This window comes from Kogia breviceps, chromosome 11, assembly GCF_026419965.1.
Source record: "Kogia breviceps isolate mKogBre1 chromosome 11, mKogBre1 haplotype 1, whole genome shotgun sequence".
In the NCBI taxonomy this organism is placed as follows: domain Eukaryota; kingdom Metazoa; phylum Chordata; class Mammalia; order Artiodactyla; family Physeteridae; genus Kogia; species Kogia breviceps.
In genome coordinates, this window is record NC_081320.1 from 35,716,036 (window position 1) to 35,735,591 (window position 19,556).

A 19,556-nucleotide genomic window follows, 5' to 3' on the forward strand; every position below is an offset into this window, starting at 1 on the left:
TCTCAGACTTCTTAGGAAAATGAATACTATTTTTTTAAAAATAGATTTTAATCATTTCTCAGCCTTTTGGCTAAGATCAAGTGTAAAATAGATTTTAAAGTATTGATTTTCTATTTAGATAAGCCATCACGAAATTCAGAAAATGAACAAAATTCTGTTACCCTGGAAGTCCTGCTTGTGAAAGTTTGCCACAAAAAAGGAAAGGTAATGTATAGGATGCTACTGGTAGATGAAATGGAATAATTTTTTTCATTGAATATGTTTATGCATATATATTGTTTATGCATATAAACCTTAAAAGCTTTTAAATATGTTGATGGCTGAATTGTAAAACTGATAAGCTCTTTTGCCAACCTCCCATATCTTCATGTTTTTTTCTAATCTGGCTATAGGTATCTGCATAGAACCTTCTGTTACAGGAGTATGACAGTGAAGGGAAGAAGCTATCTTTTAGCATCTTAGGACATAAATTCAGTTGCTTCCTGCCACTTCAGCCTCTTAGCTTATTTTTTGTAGCTATTTGTACACATTAATGTTTTAAATAAGGTCTAAGAGAGAGTTTTTCCCAAAAGGATTATATTGTAACACTACTCTCAGGCAAAGAAATTTCTGTTTCTAGCATTATCAGCCATTAACTTATAAATATATTGCTTCAAGTTTTTATTTATAAGATGAAATCATTTCACCGTCGAAACAAGTATTATGGTGGTTAAATTTCCTGAGCAACCCACCAAAGCCAACAGAGATACTTTTAGTAGCCTTAAGTCCTTGGGTATTTTAAGAATGGGAGGGAATTCCCTGGCGGTCCAGTGGTTAGGACTTTATGCTCTCACTGCAGGGGGCCTGGGCTCCATCCCTCATCGGGGAAGTAAAAGCCCACAAGCCATGTGGTGAGACCAAAAAAACGAGGAATGACCTGTATAGAGGTTCTGATTGCTCATGCTCTTCCAAAATCAATCACAGTAAGGTGATATGGTGAAAACTGTGCTAGAGCATTGGTATGGAATAGACCAAGGTGATGGGAGACAGCAGTGTAAGTACATATTAAAAACTCTATAAAGTTAGCTAGTAATACTCCACGCTCTCACCCAACACCCATACACAACAAGTAGTGATGTGAAAATTCAAGATAATATTATTATTTAGACAAAAAAATGTGCCTGTAACTATAGTATGATCCTTTTTGTGTTTAAAAAAAAGTAATAGGCATACATATTTTCTTCAGAGGATAAATACAACCAATTGCTAATACTAGTCTTCTCTGGAGTATAAGACCCGGGGAGGGGGGTGGAGGCGACTTTTATTTTTCTCGTTTTATATTCTTGTAGAGCAGACTTTTAAGACCATAAGCATGTATTCTGTTTGTTTTTAAAAAGAAGTTACCTAAAATATGTACTATATTTTCTTGTTAAAAAGGTCTTTTGCATCTTGCAATTTTTCAACTTTGCTCTTTCGGCATAACTAGTTATATAATTACAGAACATTACTCATAAGATGATTAATGTTACTTCTTATAAACAATTATTTAAATATATGGATTTACTTTTTCTCAGTGTTGTTGACAGTGGGGTTATTGTAATAATCTTTTTTCATTTCTAATAGTCCTATCAGTCATTTTGTTAAAATAGAATATTTAAGGGGAAAAGATTAATTTACATGAGTTGTAATATTTTAAGCATGGTTTTAGTTCTATATTTCTAACTTAAAACTTTCCGATGACCATCAGCTAAATATTAGATATACTATTATATCATTGTTTTCATTGTATTGAGGATATCCTAAATTGGGCTAATATTTGAAAGATAGTTGATCCAAATTTTCTTTTTGCTTCATCACAATTTTCAGATTTATGGTTAGAATTTTAGCATGCCATTTGGAAATCACGGCCTATACCATATTTCCTATAGCTGTGATTAGAGGTTTTATTGTAATTCTTACAAATGCATATGCATAAATAAATATAATAATCTTTGCCTTTGCAGGATGTACGTTGTCCAATAAGACAAGTTCCTACAGGTAAAAAGCAGGTGCCTTTGAATCCTGACCTCAGTCAAACAAAACCTGGAAATTTCCCGTCCCTTGCAGTTTCCAGTAATGAATTTGAACCTAGTAACAGCCATATGGTGAAGTCTTACTCATTGCTATTTAGAGTGACTTGTCCAGGAAGAAGAGAGTTTAATGGAATGATTAATGGAGAAACCAATGAAAATATTGGTAATTTTTATTTTAATAATTTTACTAGATTTTGTTGTTGGAGATTAAGGTGATCAGTGAAAATGATTGAACTAATCCATCTTCATAGTATTCGTAATTGTGTACAGAATATTTCTTTTTTTAGTTATTTTCATAATTATTTAGAGGGAAAAGTGGTACAGAACTAGAAATAAATGCATGTGTTCTAATAGCATGGCCTTTATTTATTTGCAAATCTCTTATAGTCTAATGAGATACTTAATTTTATGGTACATTGGCCTTGCTGTTAGACTTTTGGCTATTATGTTGTATTAGGTATTTAATCTGTAAAATTCTCATTGTTGTATGATGAAACATTTCATGCAGCAAAATGAAAATACACACACACACATATATATATATATATATATGTATATATAAAACACTGGATGGAAAAGACTGGTGTTTAAATTAGTCTCTCAGCAAACAATGAATTCATTCCCCCCTCAACATTTTATTGTGAAAAATTTCATACATATGGAACAGACAAAAGAATTTGGTAGTGAGCACCTATCTACCCACCACTTAGAGTCTACAGTTAACATACATCTATCCTTGTATCCTCCCAACAGTTCTGAATCCACCTTTGAGGTAATCATTCAAACAACAACATATAGGTGTTGGGAACACAGAGATGATTAAAAAGTCCAGTCCCATCTTCCAAAGGCTCATAACCTAGAGTATGGAGATAAACATAAAATATAATTGCAGCTAAATGATATGTGGTATAATAGAGGTATTTGTGAAGTTCAGGGGAGAAGCAGCTTGGAAGAAATAATCTTTGAGTCTTGAAGTATCCTTTGAAGTTCCTGGAAAGTAACCATGAATGAGGAGGGTTTTTTCTCCTTGCCTAGCAATAAAGATCATTCTGAACAGAAAATAACATTTGCAAAAATGTGGAGTTAATAGTGTCAATGAATATCAGAAAGTAAGGACATACACATAAGGTTGAGACATAAAGTTGAAGAGTGTTTGGATATTATTATATTGCAACTTAAGTTTATTTGTATCTCATTTGGGATAAATGTAGTATGTTATGTGAAGGGACTATATATCATAAATCTGTTTTTGCTTGAATATTTGATTCATGAGAAATGTTTGTCAAATTCAGATGTCAATGAAGAACTTGCAGCTAGAAGAAAACGAAATCGTGAAGATGGGGAAAAACATTTGTTGCACAAATGACAGTATTTGATAAAAACAGGTAATGTTGATGGACAAGCAAGGCTCCCATGTTTTAGAAATGTTTTTATTTTGAAGCAGAATATAGTGATGATACTGTTTCTTTGCCTTTGTTTCTCTTTATTCTTATGGATGAAAAAACAAATTTGCAAATACTGAACTTTTGTCTTTATCACCTAGAAAGCAATAAACACAGATGAGGAACTATTTGAACGGCTCAGTTAAGATTGTTCATTCAGCCAGTATTTTCTGAGTGTGTCCTCTTTGTCAGACACTGTTTTAGGCAGTGAGAAGGCAACAAAACCCCTGCCCTCATGGAGCTTAACTTCTAGTGGAGGAAATAGACACCACCCCCCAAAATTGTATCAACTAATGTCACTTAGTGGGAATGCTGTGAAGAAAAATAAAGAGAATAAATGGTGGTTTTGTAGAGAAAGCCTCTGAGAAAAGGTCATATTTGAGCAGAGACCTGAATAAAGTGGGCCCCATGCAAATCTTGAGATTATGTATTTACTAGAGTTAAGGAAGAAAAGTGTGTGAAATCATCGTTTGGCTCTGTGTGCATTTGGCACAGGGTAGCAAGGAGCACTTGGATTTATAATCATCTCTGCAGTTTTCAGTTGGGAATGAAGCATCTTAGTGCCAGTAAAAGAACCTCTGGGAAGCAAATACAGTATTCTTTTTTGATAGGGTTGAAGGGTGAAACTTATAATATGTCATGATTTCTTGTCCTAGGCTGCTCACTGGTAGTTAACACAGTCCACCATCAGGTATGGGAGAAAGAGCCAAGAAAAGCAATGAGTGTGTTTCTCCTGCTCTTTAAAAAGTAACTTGTTGCTTTAATGTAATCCACTTATTAGCCACTAGGGTAAAGACAGGTTATAGGGCTTTTAATGGGAAAGCAAAGGTGATTAGGAATAATGCCATGGATTTTGCTACCATATTGTCTTAGAATATATCACTTAATGTCGCTTAATGTTACCAGCAGAAACCAATATAGTGTTTTTTTAAAGTCAGAAATTTGAATGTGGATCAAAAATTTAAATGGAGAACAACAGAAACATATATGCTAAGAGATAGGGGTTGTGTCTGTGGGAGAAGCAATTAGGCTGTTGTTGCACACTGGGCTTCATCAGTGTTGGTAAATGTTCTATATATTTTAGGCAGCGTGAGGGTAAGGGTACATTCTTTTAAGAATTCTTTCTACCTTCCTTGTATTAACATATTCCTTGTACGTTAAAACAAAGAAACTGCTTTTTAAAAAAGTACCAAGAGGAAATCATGGGAGAATTTTCCCCAAACTTCTTTTGAAAATTTCCAAACCTATAAACATGTTGAAAGAACAATGCAGGTAGTAATACCCATGTACCCTTCACCTAGATTCATCAGTTGTTAACATTTTACCACATTTGCTTTATTTGTGAGTGTATTTTTGTGACAAACCATTTGAGGGTTAGATCATGACGCTGGATTTCATTCCTTATTCATAAACACTTCATTCAGCGTGTATCTCCTAAGAGCAGGGACATTTCCCTCCATAACCACAGTACGCCTATCATATTCAGAAAATTTAACATGATACCAAAAATACAGTACTCTCTCCCCAGTTTCCTCGATAATGTCCTTTTCTGTTCCCTACTCACCCCAGTTAAGGATTGCGATCTGTCAGTTGCCATATCTTTTCAGTCTCCTTCAATTTGGAACCATTTTCCAGCCTTTTTTTTTTTTTTTTTTTTGCCTTTTGTAACAACACTTTAAATACAGGCGTGTAGTTTTGCAGAATGTTTTTCAGTTTGGACTTTTGTGATTGTTTCTTTATGTTTAGATTCAGGTTAAACATTTTGGCCAGGAACACTCATTGGTGATGTGTTCTTTGTGGACGTCACAGACACAGCTGATATCAGGTTTGATCGCTTGGCTAAAGTGGTGTTTACCATATTTCTCCATTGTAATGGTCCCTTTTCACTTTAATTAATTAATATGCAACCTCTGTAGTAATACATGAAACTGGATAAATATCCTTTTTTCTCCCAACAGTTATTTTTTAACGCAATAGTTTAGCATCCATTGATGATTCTTACTTGAATAAATTATTCTATGGTGGTGGCCACATGGTAACTTTCTATCAGTTCTTCCATGTTTGGTTTGTTGGCATTTTTCTGTGAAGAAGAACGTTACTTTTCTCAACCTTTTTTTAAATCAGTATGGATTAACGAATTCCACTTTTATTCAGTCTGTTTTAATCTATTGATGTTGCTATATTAATGCTCAAATTGTCCCAAATTTGGTGAGGAGGAGCCCCTCCAAGCAGGCTCCTAAGTCCCTTTGACTTGTTTTTATTTATTTATTTTCTTGTTTTCTGCAATATTCTTCTAGATATTCCAGGCTTTACATTCTCCTTTTCCTACCTCTGCTCTGGAATTGGCTGTTTCTTCAAAGGGTCATAGTTCTTTTCAGTAGAGGAGAAGTATTTGCCAACCAAGATCTGAGGAGTTAGATGTTTTAAAAATTCTTTTTATAATCTCTTGAGAAGCTAAAGTCTCCTTAAAGAATGACTAAAATTCAAAAGCCATATTGAAAGAGTATGAAATATGGAGTGAAATAAAAAAAAAAACCTTCTTCTGAAAACAAAAACACCATCATAAGCCAAGTCAAAATAAAGATAACAAGTCAGGAGAAGATTAATTTCAACTCATAATGTATAGATAGATGCCTCATTCCTTTAATATAAAAAGATTATACTAAGTAAAAAGAAAAACACCACAGGCCAGTAGAAGAATGAGGAAGGGATATCGTGAAAATGTTTACAAGAAAAGAGAATATATATGGTTTTTAAACAACTAAAAGGTAAAACATCTGAATATAAAAGTACACTGAGATGTCATTTTTTCACTTAGCAGTTTGACAGATATCAAAAAACTTGATAAAGCACTGTTGATGAGGCTGTGGGGGAAAAGGCCCTCTTCATAGACTACAGGTAGGAGAGTACATTGGATTGTAGCTATCACACGTTCAGCCATAAAATAGAATATTATGTAGCCATGTAAACATGCAGGAGGAAAAAGTCCTTTCCATTTTAGAAGTATACTAATGTATTACCTATTCAAATTAGTAAATAAAATTATCTTCTAAATTATTAAGTTGAACAGCCTTGTTGATAAATTATTGAAGTAGAATAAATTCAGTAGCACAGCATAAAGACAAGAATTCTTTTTTTCTTTTTTCTTTTTTTTTGCGGTACGCGGGCCTCTCACTGTTGTGGCCTCTCCCGTTGCGGAGCACAGGCTCCGGACGCGCAGGCTCAGCAGCCATGGCTCACGGGCCCAGCCGCTCTGGCGGCATGTGGGATCTTCCCAGAGCAGGGCACAAACCCGTGTCCCCTGCATCGGCAGGCGGACTCTCAACCACTGCGCCACCAGGGAAGCCTAAGACAAGAATTCTTAAGGCTCAAAATCATGCGGTGTTAAGAGCCAGACTTTGGAGACAGATTGCCTAGATTCTGTTGCTAGCTCTGGCTACTTACTGTGTCATCTTAAGGCAAGTTATTTAACCCTCTCTATGCCTCAGTTTCTTCTGAACAATGGAGTAATAACATCTACTTCATAGAGGTGTTGGGAAGATTAAATGAACTCTGTAAAGTCTTTAAAATAGTGCCTGGCATATAGTAAGCACTCAATAAATGTCAGCTAATACCACCTAACAGAATTTCTCTAAGACTGATGAAGAGATGCCAGATTCTTGATATACAATTAATTATTGAGTATGGTTGAAGAATGGTATTTAGGTTAGTAGTGTTTAATTGTATGGAGAAAATAACATAAACTATGTATACACACACAGATATGTACACACACATTAAAAGTATACTGTGAGTATGGGTAGAATTTCATCGATTCTTTGATTCAACCAGTATTCCATTTATTCATTCACCTATGAAATGTTTATTGAGCACCTGTATGTGCCAGGTGCCCCCCAGGTTCTTACAGTTAATTAGTTTACTGGTCAAGTATAAAAGTCAAGAATTCTAGTTCAAGTACTTACAGTAGTTAAAGATAACAGAGACCTAATTCTTAGCTGTTCCCTAAAGCAAGTATTATAACACCGTTGTTACCTTGTTTTTAAAAGTATAAAGCCTGCGCACATGCTTTATACTTAACATTTAAAACTTAGCAAGTTTTAAGACCTTAGGCCTATTATACTTTAAATGTTTAAAGTTATATCTGAGTAGCTACAGTAATGAAATAATTCTCTAGTAATAATTATCAGTACAAATCATTAAAATTTCTTTTGTCAGGAATGGAGTGTAGGTATATCTTTAAGTCTTGTTGGGCATGTAAGCTAGTTTATAAATTTAATAAGTGCTTTTTAGTATAAATCTAAAGATGTAGAATTTGTGTACTTACAATAATAGTCAGGTTACTTTAAAGTGTATGTGTTTGTCTAACAGGCGCTTACAGCTTTTAGATGGGGAATATGAAGTAGCCATGCAGGAAATGGAAGAATGTCCAAGAAGCAAGAAAAGAGCAACATGGGAGACTATTTATGATGGGAAGGTATGGACTACTTAGAAGACTGAGCATGTTATAGTTATGAACTCCCATTTTTTATTGATGTTTTGTTCCCCAAATGCAAATTCACATTGGAAGGAATTCAGGTTGGAAGGAAGAAGTCCTTTTTTATATACTTTGAAAAACACAAGTCAAAATTATCTAGTTCAGAGTATTTAATGGAAGGCATCATCCTTGGAACCAGGTTGCCAGCTTCAAATCTCCACTCCTAGCTATGTGGCATCTGGCAAATTACTTAATCCCCTGTGTGTCTCGGTGTTCTCATTTGTGAAACAAGGCATAGAATTGATGAATTAAATGAAATAATTAAAGATGCTTAGCACCGTGCCTGGCATAAAATAAGTGCTCAATAAATGTTAACTGATATTTTCAATTCCATTCATAGTAACAGCAGGTAACATATGACTAATTTATCAAGAAATCTTCAAATCTTAGATGAAGCAGGCTTAAAATAAGTCTTCTAAGAGACTTAAAAAATAAATAGGCATACATACATTTCTTGGATAGGCAGACTCATCAGAATACTAATGTCATTTATTTCTAAATATATTAGATCAGTGTACCAGCACAAGCAAAATCCTGATTTTTTTAAGCCTTAAATTAGTCTCAAGTTAACCTAGAACAATATGTAATAATACTAAGGAAAATTATGGAAAAGTTTTTTGAGAACCTTTACTTACCAGATAACAGAACATAGTATAAAGTTAAAAGAACTTAAATTTATGGTAAAATCTTAGCAATAGATAAGCCCATCACTGAAGCGTAGTCTTGAAATAGACCTGTATATTTTGAATTTAATCTATGATAAAATTGGTGTTAGATCTGTGTGGGAAAGATAAACTGTTCATTATCCATGTGACAGAATTGGTCTCTAGCCATCTGGAAATAAACTTAGACCTAATGAATTCCAGAAGGCTCATAAATGTAAATGTGAAAATTAACACTCTATAACTTGGGAAAAAATATAGCTGAATATTAATGTAATCTTGCTATGCGGAAAGCCCTTCTAGGTATGCTACAAAAGCTAGAAAGCATAAAATAAAAATGACTAATTAAAGTGAATCATATACTGCACAAAGCTAAAATTGAAAGCAAATGATGGACTGGGGCTAATATTTGTAACATACAGAAGGCTAATATGAATATGCAGTTAATAAAAACATAAGCAATCTAATTAGAAAAAATGGGTAAAAGTCTGACAGTTCTTAAAGCAGCAAATATAGATGACCAGTAAGCTTTTTAAAAGATATTCAATGTTACTAGTATTCAAAACTACGCAAACAAAATCAGAGATACTACTTTTGACTAGTAGTTTGACAACAGTTACAAAGGGTTGAGAGTTTCTAGTTGGAGACGTGAGGGCACATGCTCTCAAATAATGCTTTAATGTAAGAATAAGTTGGTATAACCTTATTGGAGGGCAGACTGGCGATACAAATAAAAATTTTAATTTTGTATATAATTATTAACAGTTTTATGTAACAGTTTTCATTCTACAGTTTTGTTACAAGGTAGCAACTGTTTAACTGAAAAGATGTAGATAACAAGTCTTGCCTGAAATTTTTTTTTTTTTTTTTTTTTTTTGCGGTACGCAAGCTTTTCCCTGTCGTGGCCTCTCCCGTTGCGAAGCACAGGCTCCGGACGCGCAGGCTCAGTGGCCATGGCTTGAGGGCCCAGCCGCTCCGCGGCACGTGGGATCTTCCCGGACCGGGGCACGAACCTGTGTCCCCGGCATTGGCAGGCGGATTCTCATCCACTGCGCCACCAGGGAAGCCCCTAGGTGATGGGACTTTAAATAATTTTTATTTCTTTATACGTATCTACAGTGCTTGAATTTTCTGCAGGTATTATCTTTCTGTTTTAAATTTGTTTGTTAAAGTTTGTTACGTTTATCCATGGGAGAGTAAGGATTATTATATGAGTTGTTGGGTTTTCCCAAGAAATTGAGGCAATATAAAATGGGTATCCTTGTAAGTCAGGTCATGTAGATTTGCTTCTTTTCAACAGCTCTGTGTTATTGTTTTAAATAAATGTCCCATAATTTACTAAACCAATGTCACTTCAATGGATAATTTATTTTACTTTTTTTACATTTCACAAATGTTGTAGTGAGTATACTTGTATTGGATTGACCACAAAGTTCGTTCAGGTTTTTCCGTAAGATCTTAATGGAACACCCAAACGAACTTTATGGCCAACCCATACATGTATCTTTTTGCATTGCAAGTATTTTTATAAGATAAATTCCTAGATATGGATTCACTGTGTCAAAATTGGTTTATATGATTACACTTTCACTTCATTCCGGTCTAAAATTATAGTTTTACGAGGGTTATTTGTAATAAAGATGTAGAGGGAGATTGGACTTGTGTGGCAGTAAAAATAAACAGGAGCCCATCGAAGGATTTCTGTGAAAGGGAATAGCATGAAAGCAGTCTTTGAGAAGATTATTTGGTCTCCTGGATATGGATTGGGAAGTAAAAATTAGAACCTGGGAGAGCAGCAAAGATACTGGACTAATAAGATAGTAAGGATCTATATACTTGATGATGATGTAAGAAAAGCAGAAGCAAGAATAGGGGTCAAATGTAATTCTGAAATTTTTAGTTTAGGGTCACTAGTAGACTGATAATGCTTGGAACAAAAATAATAGCACCTTAGAAGGAAAGAAAAGATAATACATTCAGGTCTAAAAACATATTTTATTTATTTATTTATTTTTCTCAGAACGCAGGCCTCTCGCTGTTGTGGCCTCTCCAGTAGCGGAGCACAGGCTCCGGGCTCACAGGCTCAGCAGCCATGGCTCACGGGCCCAGCCGTTCTGCGGCACATGGGAACTTCCCGGACCGGGCCACGAACCCGAGTCCCCTGGATCGGCAGGCGGACTCTCAACCACCGCGCCACCAGGGAAGCCCTAAGCTGCACTTTTTTAATAAGCTTCCTGGGCAGTCGCACAACAGTGGTCCATGTATAGAGTGACCAAATTATTGTGTCTTCTCAGTTGCTTTGGGGAGTCAAAGTGGGCAATATTTAAAACTGCAGCAGGCATATGTAGAAACAGGGAATATTCAAGGCAAACAGAGGTGTATAGTAATTGTATGCATGAATCAGATTTGAGAAAAGCTAGCCTGGTGGTTAAAGAACACAACGCTTAGGACAGACAGACCAGAATCTATCCTACTTACTTGTGTGAGTTGGACCAAGTTCTTTTATCTTTCTGACTGTTTGCTCATATGGAAAAGAGGTATGGCTGTACATAGAGCACAATATTCTATTTTGGCAAAAGTTGCTCTGGGTCCATTTGTGTTCTCTGCAACTTAACCCTTTCCAGTGTACAAGCATTTTTAAGTCGTTTGATGAAGTATTACATTTGACGTTCAGCTGTTCATTACTTTGGGCAAAGCTACTATAGTGCTGCAGAGGTCAGAACCTATGCAGAGATAGTGAGAGGATGCTATAAGCTTCTTCTGCCGGTTTTGTAAAAATGTTTCACCTTTTCTCCACTTCCTCCACCTGCCACCAAGAGATGAGAAAGAAGGCAGAGGCTGGAAATGCACACCAGGCAATACTGTGTCAGTTTGCCTTTTCTTCCGCTGCCAGTACTTCCCAGAGAGATTTCACCAAAAGTGCCTAAGCTTGCCATGGCCATTGTTGTGCAGGAATTTTCTATCTCTTGCTAGTCACATCCCCTTTTCCTTCTCCTGGGGCTTAATGGATGTTTGGGGTCAGGGAATAAAATTTAATACAGTGAAGTGTATATTCTGATTTAATAGGCTTGGGTTGAGGCCGGGCCATTGGTAGTTTTTAAAATCTCTCCAGATGATTCTAATGTACAGCGAGGTTTCAGAATCACAGTTATCGATGAAGCACTTTGGGAATTGCAAAGGCATTGCAGAAATTAAAAGTGGCTATTGGTATTCCTTCACTATTCCTGCATTTTCCTTCCTGCATCAGGACTGTTGTGCAGGTGCTGATCATTTTCTTTTCAGCCCTTTTCACTGTTTGCCTAGACCCTTCATCCCTCTCTCTAACCTCACACCCTACCTCCTTCTTGTCATTCACCCTGTAGTCCGTCATCTATTTGGGATTTATCCTAAACTTGGTGGGAAGCCATTGCAGGGTATAAAGAGAGAAGTGGGGTTGGCAGAGATGCCTTTTTCAGACACCATACTGGCTAGTGTAAGAGAATGGCTAGGAGGGGGCAGGACTGGATTTGGGGAGACTCATTAGGAGACTGGCTTTGTGCACAGTGGTGGCCTTGGAGGTGGAGTAAAGCAGGCAGGTTAGAGTCCTATTTGGAAGGTTAGTGATGGCTTGGAGGTGAATAGGAGTTAGTGATGAATTGGATGTGGGGAATGTGGGTTAAGGGTGTGGAATTGGGTAAATGGAGGTGCTACTTACTGAAATGGGAAACGTTTTCTGCCCCCATACTGGCCTGATAAACACCTTCTCACCCTTTAGACCTTGAATCAGAGATGCTTTCTTGTTTTATTTAGTTGTATTTTATTTTATTGCATTTTTGTTTGGGCTGTGATGCCAGCTTGCAGGATCTCAGTTCCTCAACCAGGGATTGAACCCAGGCCCCCTGAAGTGGAGGCACGGGGTCATGACCACTGGACCACCGGGGAATTCCAGCAGATATTATTGCTTTTCATTTTTTTTCTTTTTGTAATATAAGTTTTCATTAATTGATTAATGAATTAATTCATTAATTAATTTTTGGTGGCCATGGGGCTTCGTTGCCGGGCGTGGGCTTTCTGTAGTTGCGGCCAGCCGGGGCTTCTCTTCATTGCCGTGCACGGGCTTCTCAGTGCAGTGGCTTCTCATGTTGCGGTGCATGGGCTCTATGCACGTGGTCCTCAGTAGTTGTGGCGCGTGCGCTCGGTAGTGGTGTCTCGCGAGCTTACTTGCTCCGTGGCATGTGAGACCTTCCCAGACCAGGGTGAAAACCCGTGTCCCCTGCCTTGCCAAGCGAATTGTTTTTTTTTGTTTTTGTTTTTAAACATCTTTGTTGCAGTATAATTGCTTTACACTGGTGTGTTAGTTTCTGCTGTATAACAAAGTGAATCAGCTGCATGCATACGTATATCCCCACATCCCCTCCCTCCTGCGTCTCCCTCCCACCCTCCTGATCCCACCCCTCTAGGTGGTCGCAAGGCACTGAGCTGATCTACCTGAGCTGTGTAGCTGCTTCCCACTAGCTAGCTATTGTACATTTGGTGTTGTATAGTTGTCAATGCTACTCTCTTACTACCTCCCGGCTTACCCTTCCCCCTCCCTGAGTCCCCAAGTCCATTCTCTATGTCTGCGTCTTTATTCCTGCCCTGCCCCTAGGTTCATTAGAACCTTTTTTTAAGATTTCATATATATTTATTAGCATGCGGTATTTGTTTTTCTCTTTCTGACTTTCTTCACTCTGTATGACAGACTCTAGGTCTAGCCACCTCACTGCAAATAACTCAGTTTCATTTCTTTTTATGGCTGAGTAGTCGTCCATTGTATACATGTGCCACGTCTTCTTTATCTATTCGTCTGTCGATGGACACATAGGGTCCTTCCCTGTCCTGCCTATTGTAAATAGTGCTGGCAGGCGGATTCTGACCCACTGTGCCACCAGGGAAGTCCCCAGAGATTATTTCTTTAGGGAGGCCCTCCTTAAGCCCCATCAGTCTCTTCCCTGCTGCCATAGTCTCCCACAGCATTACATAACTGTTCCTTCTTAGCACCATACACAGTTTTAATTTCATACATATTTGTAAGTTCCCTTTTTGTAACCCTGTGTTCTAAAGGACCTTTCCCTCCTGCCTCATCATTTTATGTCTAGTGCCTACTAGTGCTTGGCATATCTTCGGGTCTCAGTAAGTGTCTGTTGAACAAAGAAATGGAGACAGAGGACAGGACTTTGGAGGGAAGATCAAGGCTTTGTTTACTATATGTTGAGTAGAAGATGCCCTTAAGACATCCGAGTGGGGATGTGTTTTGCGCAATTGTTGTGAGGTTGGGATGCCTTTGGAGATGGTCATGGCCAATATTTTAAACCATGGGTGTGAATAAATTTGTGAGGGAGGATGTGTGAAATTAGAAGGGAAGAGGGTCCCCGACTAAGGTGCACCCTCAACATGTGAGAAGAGGAGGTGAAACCAGCAAGAGTGTGAAAAGCAGGGGTAGGGAGAAAAACTGGGAGAGTGTGCGGTCGACGAACCCAGGGAGGAGAGAGATCAAGGAAGAGGGGAGGCTCAACCATGCCATGTGCTGCCAGCCAAACAAGATTGAGGACAGACAGGTCAGTGTCTCGTAGGTTGAGCAACTTCGAGGTAATTGGTGACTTTAATCAGAGCAGTTTTGGGAGAGTGGCAGAGGGGGAGGCCAGGCTGGAGTAGGGTGAGGAGTAAAGAGTTAGTACCTCTGAGAAGAGTATCCTTGGCAAGCTTTGTGGTTTTTAGAGGGGACCATGTTTGCTTAGAATAAATAAAGTAACAGTTATCTCTGGAACATGGGATTTTGATTTTCTTCGTTTTACTCCTGTTGCTCTACCTTCAAAATATCTTTAGAATGTGCCCACTTCTCACCACCTCCCCTACTATCTCTCCATCCTGAGCCACCATCATCTCTGACATCGGTGACTGAAGAGCCTTCTCCTAACTGATCTGCCTGTGTCTACCGTGGCCCCCACAGTCTGTTTTTCATCCAGCAGTCACCGTGATCATGGGGAATGTGATCAGTCATGCCACTCCTCTCCTTAAAAGCCTTCACTTTGTTAGCTTGTGAAGAGCTAACAAAGCCCGCAGAGCATCGTTCAAGGCCATTCGGGGTCTGAGGACGAGATGGAAAAGAGATGAGGTGTGCCGTGGGGTGTACCATTCCAGAAGGCAGACTGGGACTGATGCCTGCCAGGGAGTCAGATTCTGAATTTGATATAGACTGCTCTAGCAACTAGCAGTGCTTAGATCTGTCTAGAGAGTGCTGGGTGGTCTGTCACTGCAAAGTTTCTGTATAGACTGATGACCACTGATTGGTGATATGATAGAGGGAGGCTGATATAAAGGATGCTCTAAGATACTGTGATTCTACACTACTTTTACGATTCTATCCCAGACCTCAGAGCTCCTCATTTGTGAGCTACAGAGCTCCTTGGATGTCTGCTCTGACATGTTTCATCCATTGACATGTGCCACTCATTTTTCAGGTACAGAACAAAGAATCGCTTTGCAAAAGCCCGAAGGGATACACTGAAAGAGTGATCGGAAAAGAATAATACATAGGTATGTATTTGAATTGACTTTCTGCAAATATTTGAGACAGGGTAGCTGGTTAGTGGCTGCTTTCTCATGCTCGAGCCCTTAGAATGTGATCACCTCAGAATGTCATAGGGACTGGAGCCAGTCAGAGCCTGTCTGTCTCTGCGCACGGCCCCTAGTTTCTTCTTGTCATTGCTTTCGATACTGTGTAAGGCCCTTGTCTTTTCCTCCTGCTCACAGCAGACATTGAGTAACCTCTAGTTGTTACTGAGATGCATATTTCACAGTATAGTACTTTAGAAATGAGAAAGGTTTACTTATTGTGGAAACCAATGTCGGCTCTTGGGAGTGTTAGTGTCACTTGGTAATGTTTTTCCTAGGGCTGCCGTGGTAACTGACGTTGCCTGGTTACTCCCTAAGGTTTGAAAAGAATTCTTCCTTGGATCTCAGGTGATAGTGGTACATTCCTTCATTCATTTGTTCATTCAGGAAATATTTTCTGAGCACTATGTATGTGCCAGGTACGTTTCATATGGACAGTGAACGAAACAGAATTCCTGCCGCAGTGAACTGTATATTCTGATTTCATTGGTTTGGGGTGAGGCCTGGCCATGGGTAGCGTTTAAAATCTCTCCATATGTTTCGAATGTACACCGAGGTTTGAGAATCACAGCTATAAATGAAGCACTTTGGGAATTGCAAAGGCATTGCAGAAATAAAAAGTGGCTATTGGTATTCCTTCACTATTCCTGCATTTTTCCTGCCTGCATCAGGACTACTGCACAAGTGCTGATCATTTCCTTTTCAGCCCTGTTCGCTGTTTGCCTATACACTTCATCCCTCTTTCTAACCTGACACCCTGCCTCTTTCTTGTCTTTCAAGCTCCAGTCCATCATGTGTTTGGGATTTGTTTAAATGTAAGTTTTGATTAATTGGTTAATGAATGAATTTATTTATTTATTTATTTATTTTTGGTTGCGTTCGGTCTTCGTTGCCGGGCATGGGCTTTCTGTAGTTGCGGCGAGACGGGGCTACTCTTCATTGCGGTGAAAGGGCTTCTCAGTGCAGTGGCTTCTCATGTAGTGGAGCACGGGCTCTCTGCACGCAGTCCTCAGTAATTGTGGCACGTGGGCTTGGTAGTGGTGGCTCGCGGGCTTACTTGCTCTGCGGCATGTGGGAGCTTCCCGGACCAGGGAGCAAACCCCTGTCCCCTGCCTTGGCAGGCGGATTGTTTTTTTTGTTTTTGTTTTTAAACGTCTTTGTTGGAGTATAATTGCTTTACGCTGGTGTGTCAGTTTCTGCTGTATAACAAAGTGAATCAGTTGCATGCATACATATATCCCCACATCCCCTCCCTCCTGCATCTCCCTCCCACCCTCCTGATCCCAACCCTCTAGGTGGTCGCAATGCACTGAGCTGATCTTCCTGTGCTGTGCAGCTGCTTCCCACTAGCCAGGTATTTTACATTTGGTATTGTATATTTGTCAATGCTACTCTCTTACTGCCTCCCAGCTTCCCCTTCCCCTTCACCGAGTCCTCAAGTCTATTCTCTATGTCTGAGTCTTTATTCTTGCCCTGCACCTAGGTTCATTAGAACCTTTTTTTTTTAGATTCCACATATATTTATTAGCATACGGTATTTGTTTTTCTCTTTGTGACTTACTTCACTCTGCATGACAGACTCTGGGTCTATCCACCTCACTACAAATAACTCAGTTTCGTTTCGTTTTATGGCGGAGTAAGAGTCCATTGTACATATATTCCACATCTTCTTTATCTGTTCGTCTCTCGATGGACACTTCGGTTGCTTCCCTGTCCTGGCCACTGTAAATAGTGTTGGCAGGCGGATTCTGAACCACTGCGCCACCAGGGTAGTCCCCAGAGTTTATTTCTTAAGGGAGGCCCTCCTCAAGCCCCATGTGTCTCTTTCCTGCTGACATAGACTCCCACAGCCTTACATAACTACTCCTTCATAGCACCATACACAGTTTGAATTTCTCACATATTTTTAAGTGCCTTTTTTATAACCCTGTGTTCTACTGAACCTTTCCCTCCTGTCTCATCAGGTTATGTCCAGTGCCTACCAGTGCTTGACATATCATAGGGGCTCAGTAAGTGTCTGTTGAATCCATAATTGGAGAGAGAGGACAAGGCTTAGGAGGGCAGATCAAGGCTTTGTTTTCTACATGTTGAGTAGAAGATGGTTCAAAGCAGGAGCCCTTGAACCTGAGCCTCTTCCCCGGTGAGCGGGGATCCAACCCGAGCCCCCTGCAGTGGAAGCGTGGAGTCCTAACCTCTGGACTACCAGGGAAGTCCCCCGTGTACCTTTAACTGAGGTCACAAGCTCCGGCGCAGAATAGGAGGCACACGTGAGGCGGATGAGGTCGATTTGCTCCGGGTGAGGTGCTCGGCATCCCATTGGTGGGTCTGGTGTGGCACGTAGGCGGACCAGAAGTGAGGGAAGGCCAGGGCTTGGTTTGGGGCTTGGAACTCCTTGGGCTTCTCATCGCCTCCTCAGCTGGCACAGCGCTCACTGTGCCCAGAAGTCACCTGTAACGCATTGTTTTTTTCTGTGGTACTTGGATGCCCGTCAGGGAGGCTCACGGTGACCCCTGTAGCCCCCAGCATCCATGGCATGGCACTGTCTAGGTCACTATGGTAACATAGTACCAATGTGACTAACCTGTGGTCTAGGAGGCCCCCAAAGTACCCGACTATTCCCCAGCCACCACGGTGACACCTTGTGTGTCCCCTTGGTGCCTGCGCACCCACGAGACCATCTTTCAGCCCATCCAACCTGGTGTGACCGTGGCTGAACTTGCTCAGATGAACAGCCTGGACCCCATTGTGGTGCAACTGCCTCAGGACCAAGGGCATGTAGTTGTGGCTGGAGGGAGGTCAAGGCAAATGGGTGGGCCCCTTAGGTCTTGGGATCAGGCAGGATACATTGCCTGGCCTGGGGCAGCCTGAGGGAGCCTCACACCACGATTGTGTGGGCACCTCCGAACCTCCTACACTGCCCAGGGCCAGGCTAGGCCCCCAACGGCCCCAAGCAGCCCGCACACACTGCAGCCACCCATCCACAAGCGGGGAGTCCCGCATCAGGGCCCGCGTGCGCTCCCGCGGACTTGGGGTTCTGGAGGTGGCCGCCGTGGTGTGCACACGGGTTACCGGCCACAGCAGCAAACCCAGCAGGAGCAGCAGACCCAGCAGAGGCCGCTGGCGGAGTGCGCGGCGACCTTCGAGGCCCACCGGGTCGCAAGCTGCACAGGGCCAGGCAGGCGGGCAGAGGCGGCGGGTCTGAGAGGGGCGGGTGATGGGGTTGTGCCCGTCAACACAGGCCACCCAGCGGCGCGGCCTCGCGAGGGGCCCTGGGTGAGGGAGGGGATACAGGGTCAGAGGACCCTACGACCCGTGTGCGGAGAGCCACGATCCGCGAAGTCCGGAAGCCACGGGGCAGCACTGCCCTCCCGGCACCTGGTCAGAGGTCCAATGGGCTCAGCTGGCCTCTTCTGAGAGCCCAGTGGCCTCCCATCGTGGGTGCCCTCTGCGCCCGGCCCCCTTCCCACTCCCACTGCTCCGAGGGGGCGCCATACGTTGCTCTCCCCCGCCTCGAAACTTCCTGTCCAAGCTGGGGTGCTTCTCTCAGGGGGCCACCTGCAGCCCCAGGCCTCCCGGGAGCACACCTGGTCCCCATGCGCCTGCATCAGGCCCCGCCCACACCGAGAGCTGGGTGCGAGTGTCTCTGTGGCCGCAAGGGCTCTGGGCTCCCGGTTTCCCGGTACCGGGCCATTGGGGCTGGCATGGGGGAAGAGATAGTTTCTGGAAATGGTGGGGGATAACCTTGTGAGCTCTGGATTCAGGTAGGGGCCCTCTGACGCCGGGCTTCTCTCTCCACCTACTTGACTCTCCAGCCTTCATGACCATTCTCTGGGGACTTCAGCCAGCACCTGGGACCTATCAGGAACCTCCCCCACTTTGGTCAGCCAGCCTCAGGAAAGAACGCCCTCAGGAGTTGCTACACGCCCCCCAGGGCCCGAATAGAGGGACTTTGGGGATGTGAACTGAACAACCATCTGGGGAGAGTCAGCGACCCTTTTACTCACCAGAGCAGGAACCCAGTCCATACGGTATTTGAGTGGAAGGAAATGAAGTCATTTCCATGGCAGCAGAGCCCCCAGTGCAGCACCCTTCCTCCCAGAGCTGCTGCTGGCTCTCCTTCTGGCCAGGATCGCTCCTACCTCAGCGTGGAAGGCCCGGCCTCGTGGAGAAGTATAGGTTCTGAGGAGAGATCTGGCACCTGGCTTCTGCTGCTCCACTTGCCTTCTCTCGTGGC

At 41.4% G+C, this 19,556-nt stretch overlaps 1 protein-coding gene across 1 annotated transcript in view; it reads left to right on the top strand.

The window, feature by feature from the left end:
- The window catches only part of LOC131765159 (polycomb protein SUZ12-like), a 125,472-nt gene that overhangs the window by 19,001 nt on the left and 86,915 nt on the right, over positions 1–19,556 (top strand). The window contains 5 exon segments of the mRNA XM_067006907.1: positions 119–204; positions 1,983–2,214; positions 3,344–3,391; positions 3,394–3,436; positions 7,862–7,967. Of these exon segments, the coding sequence (XP_066863008.1) occupies positions 119–204; positions 1,983–2,214; positions 3,344–3,391; positions 3,394–3,436; positions 7,862–7,967 (515 nt within the window).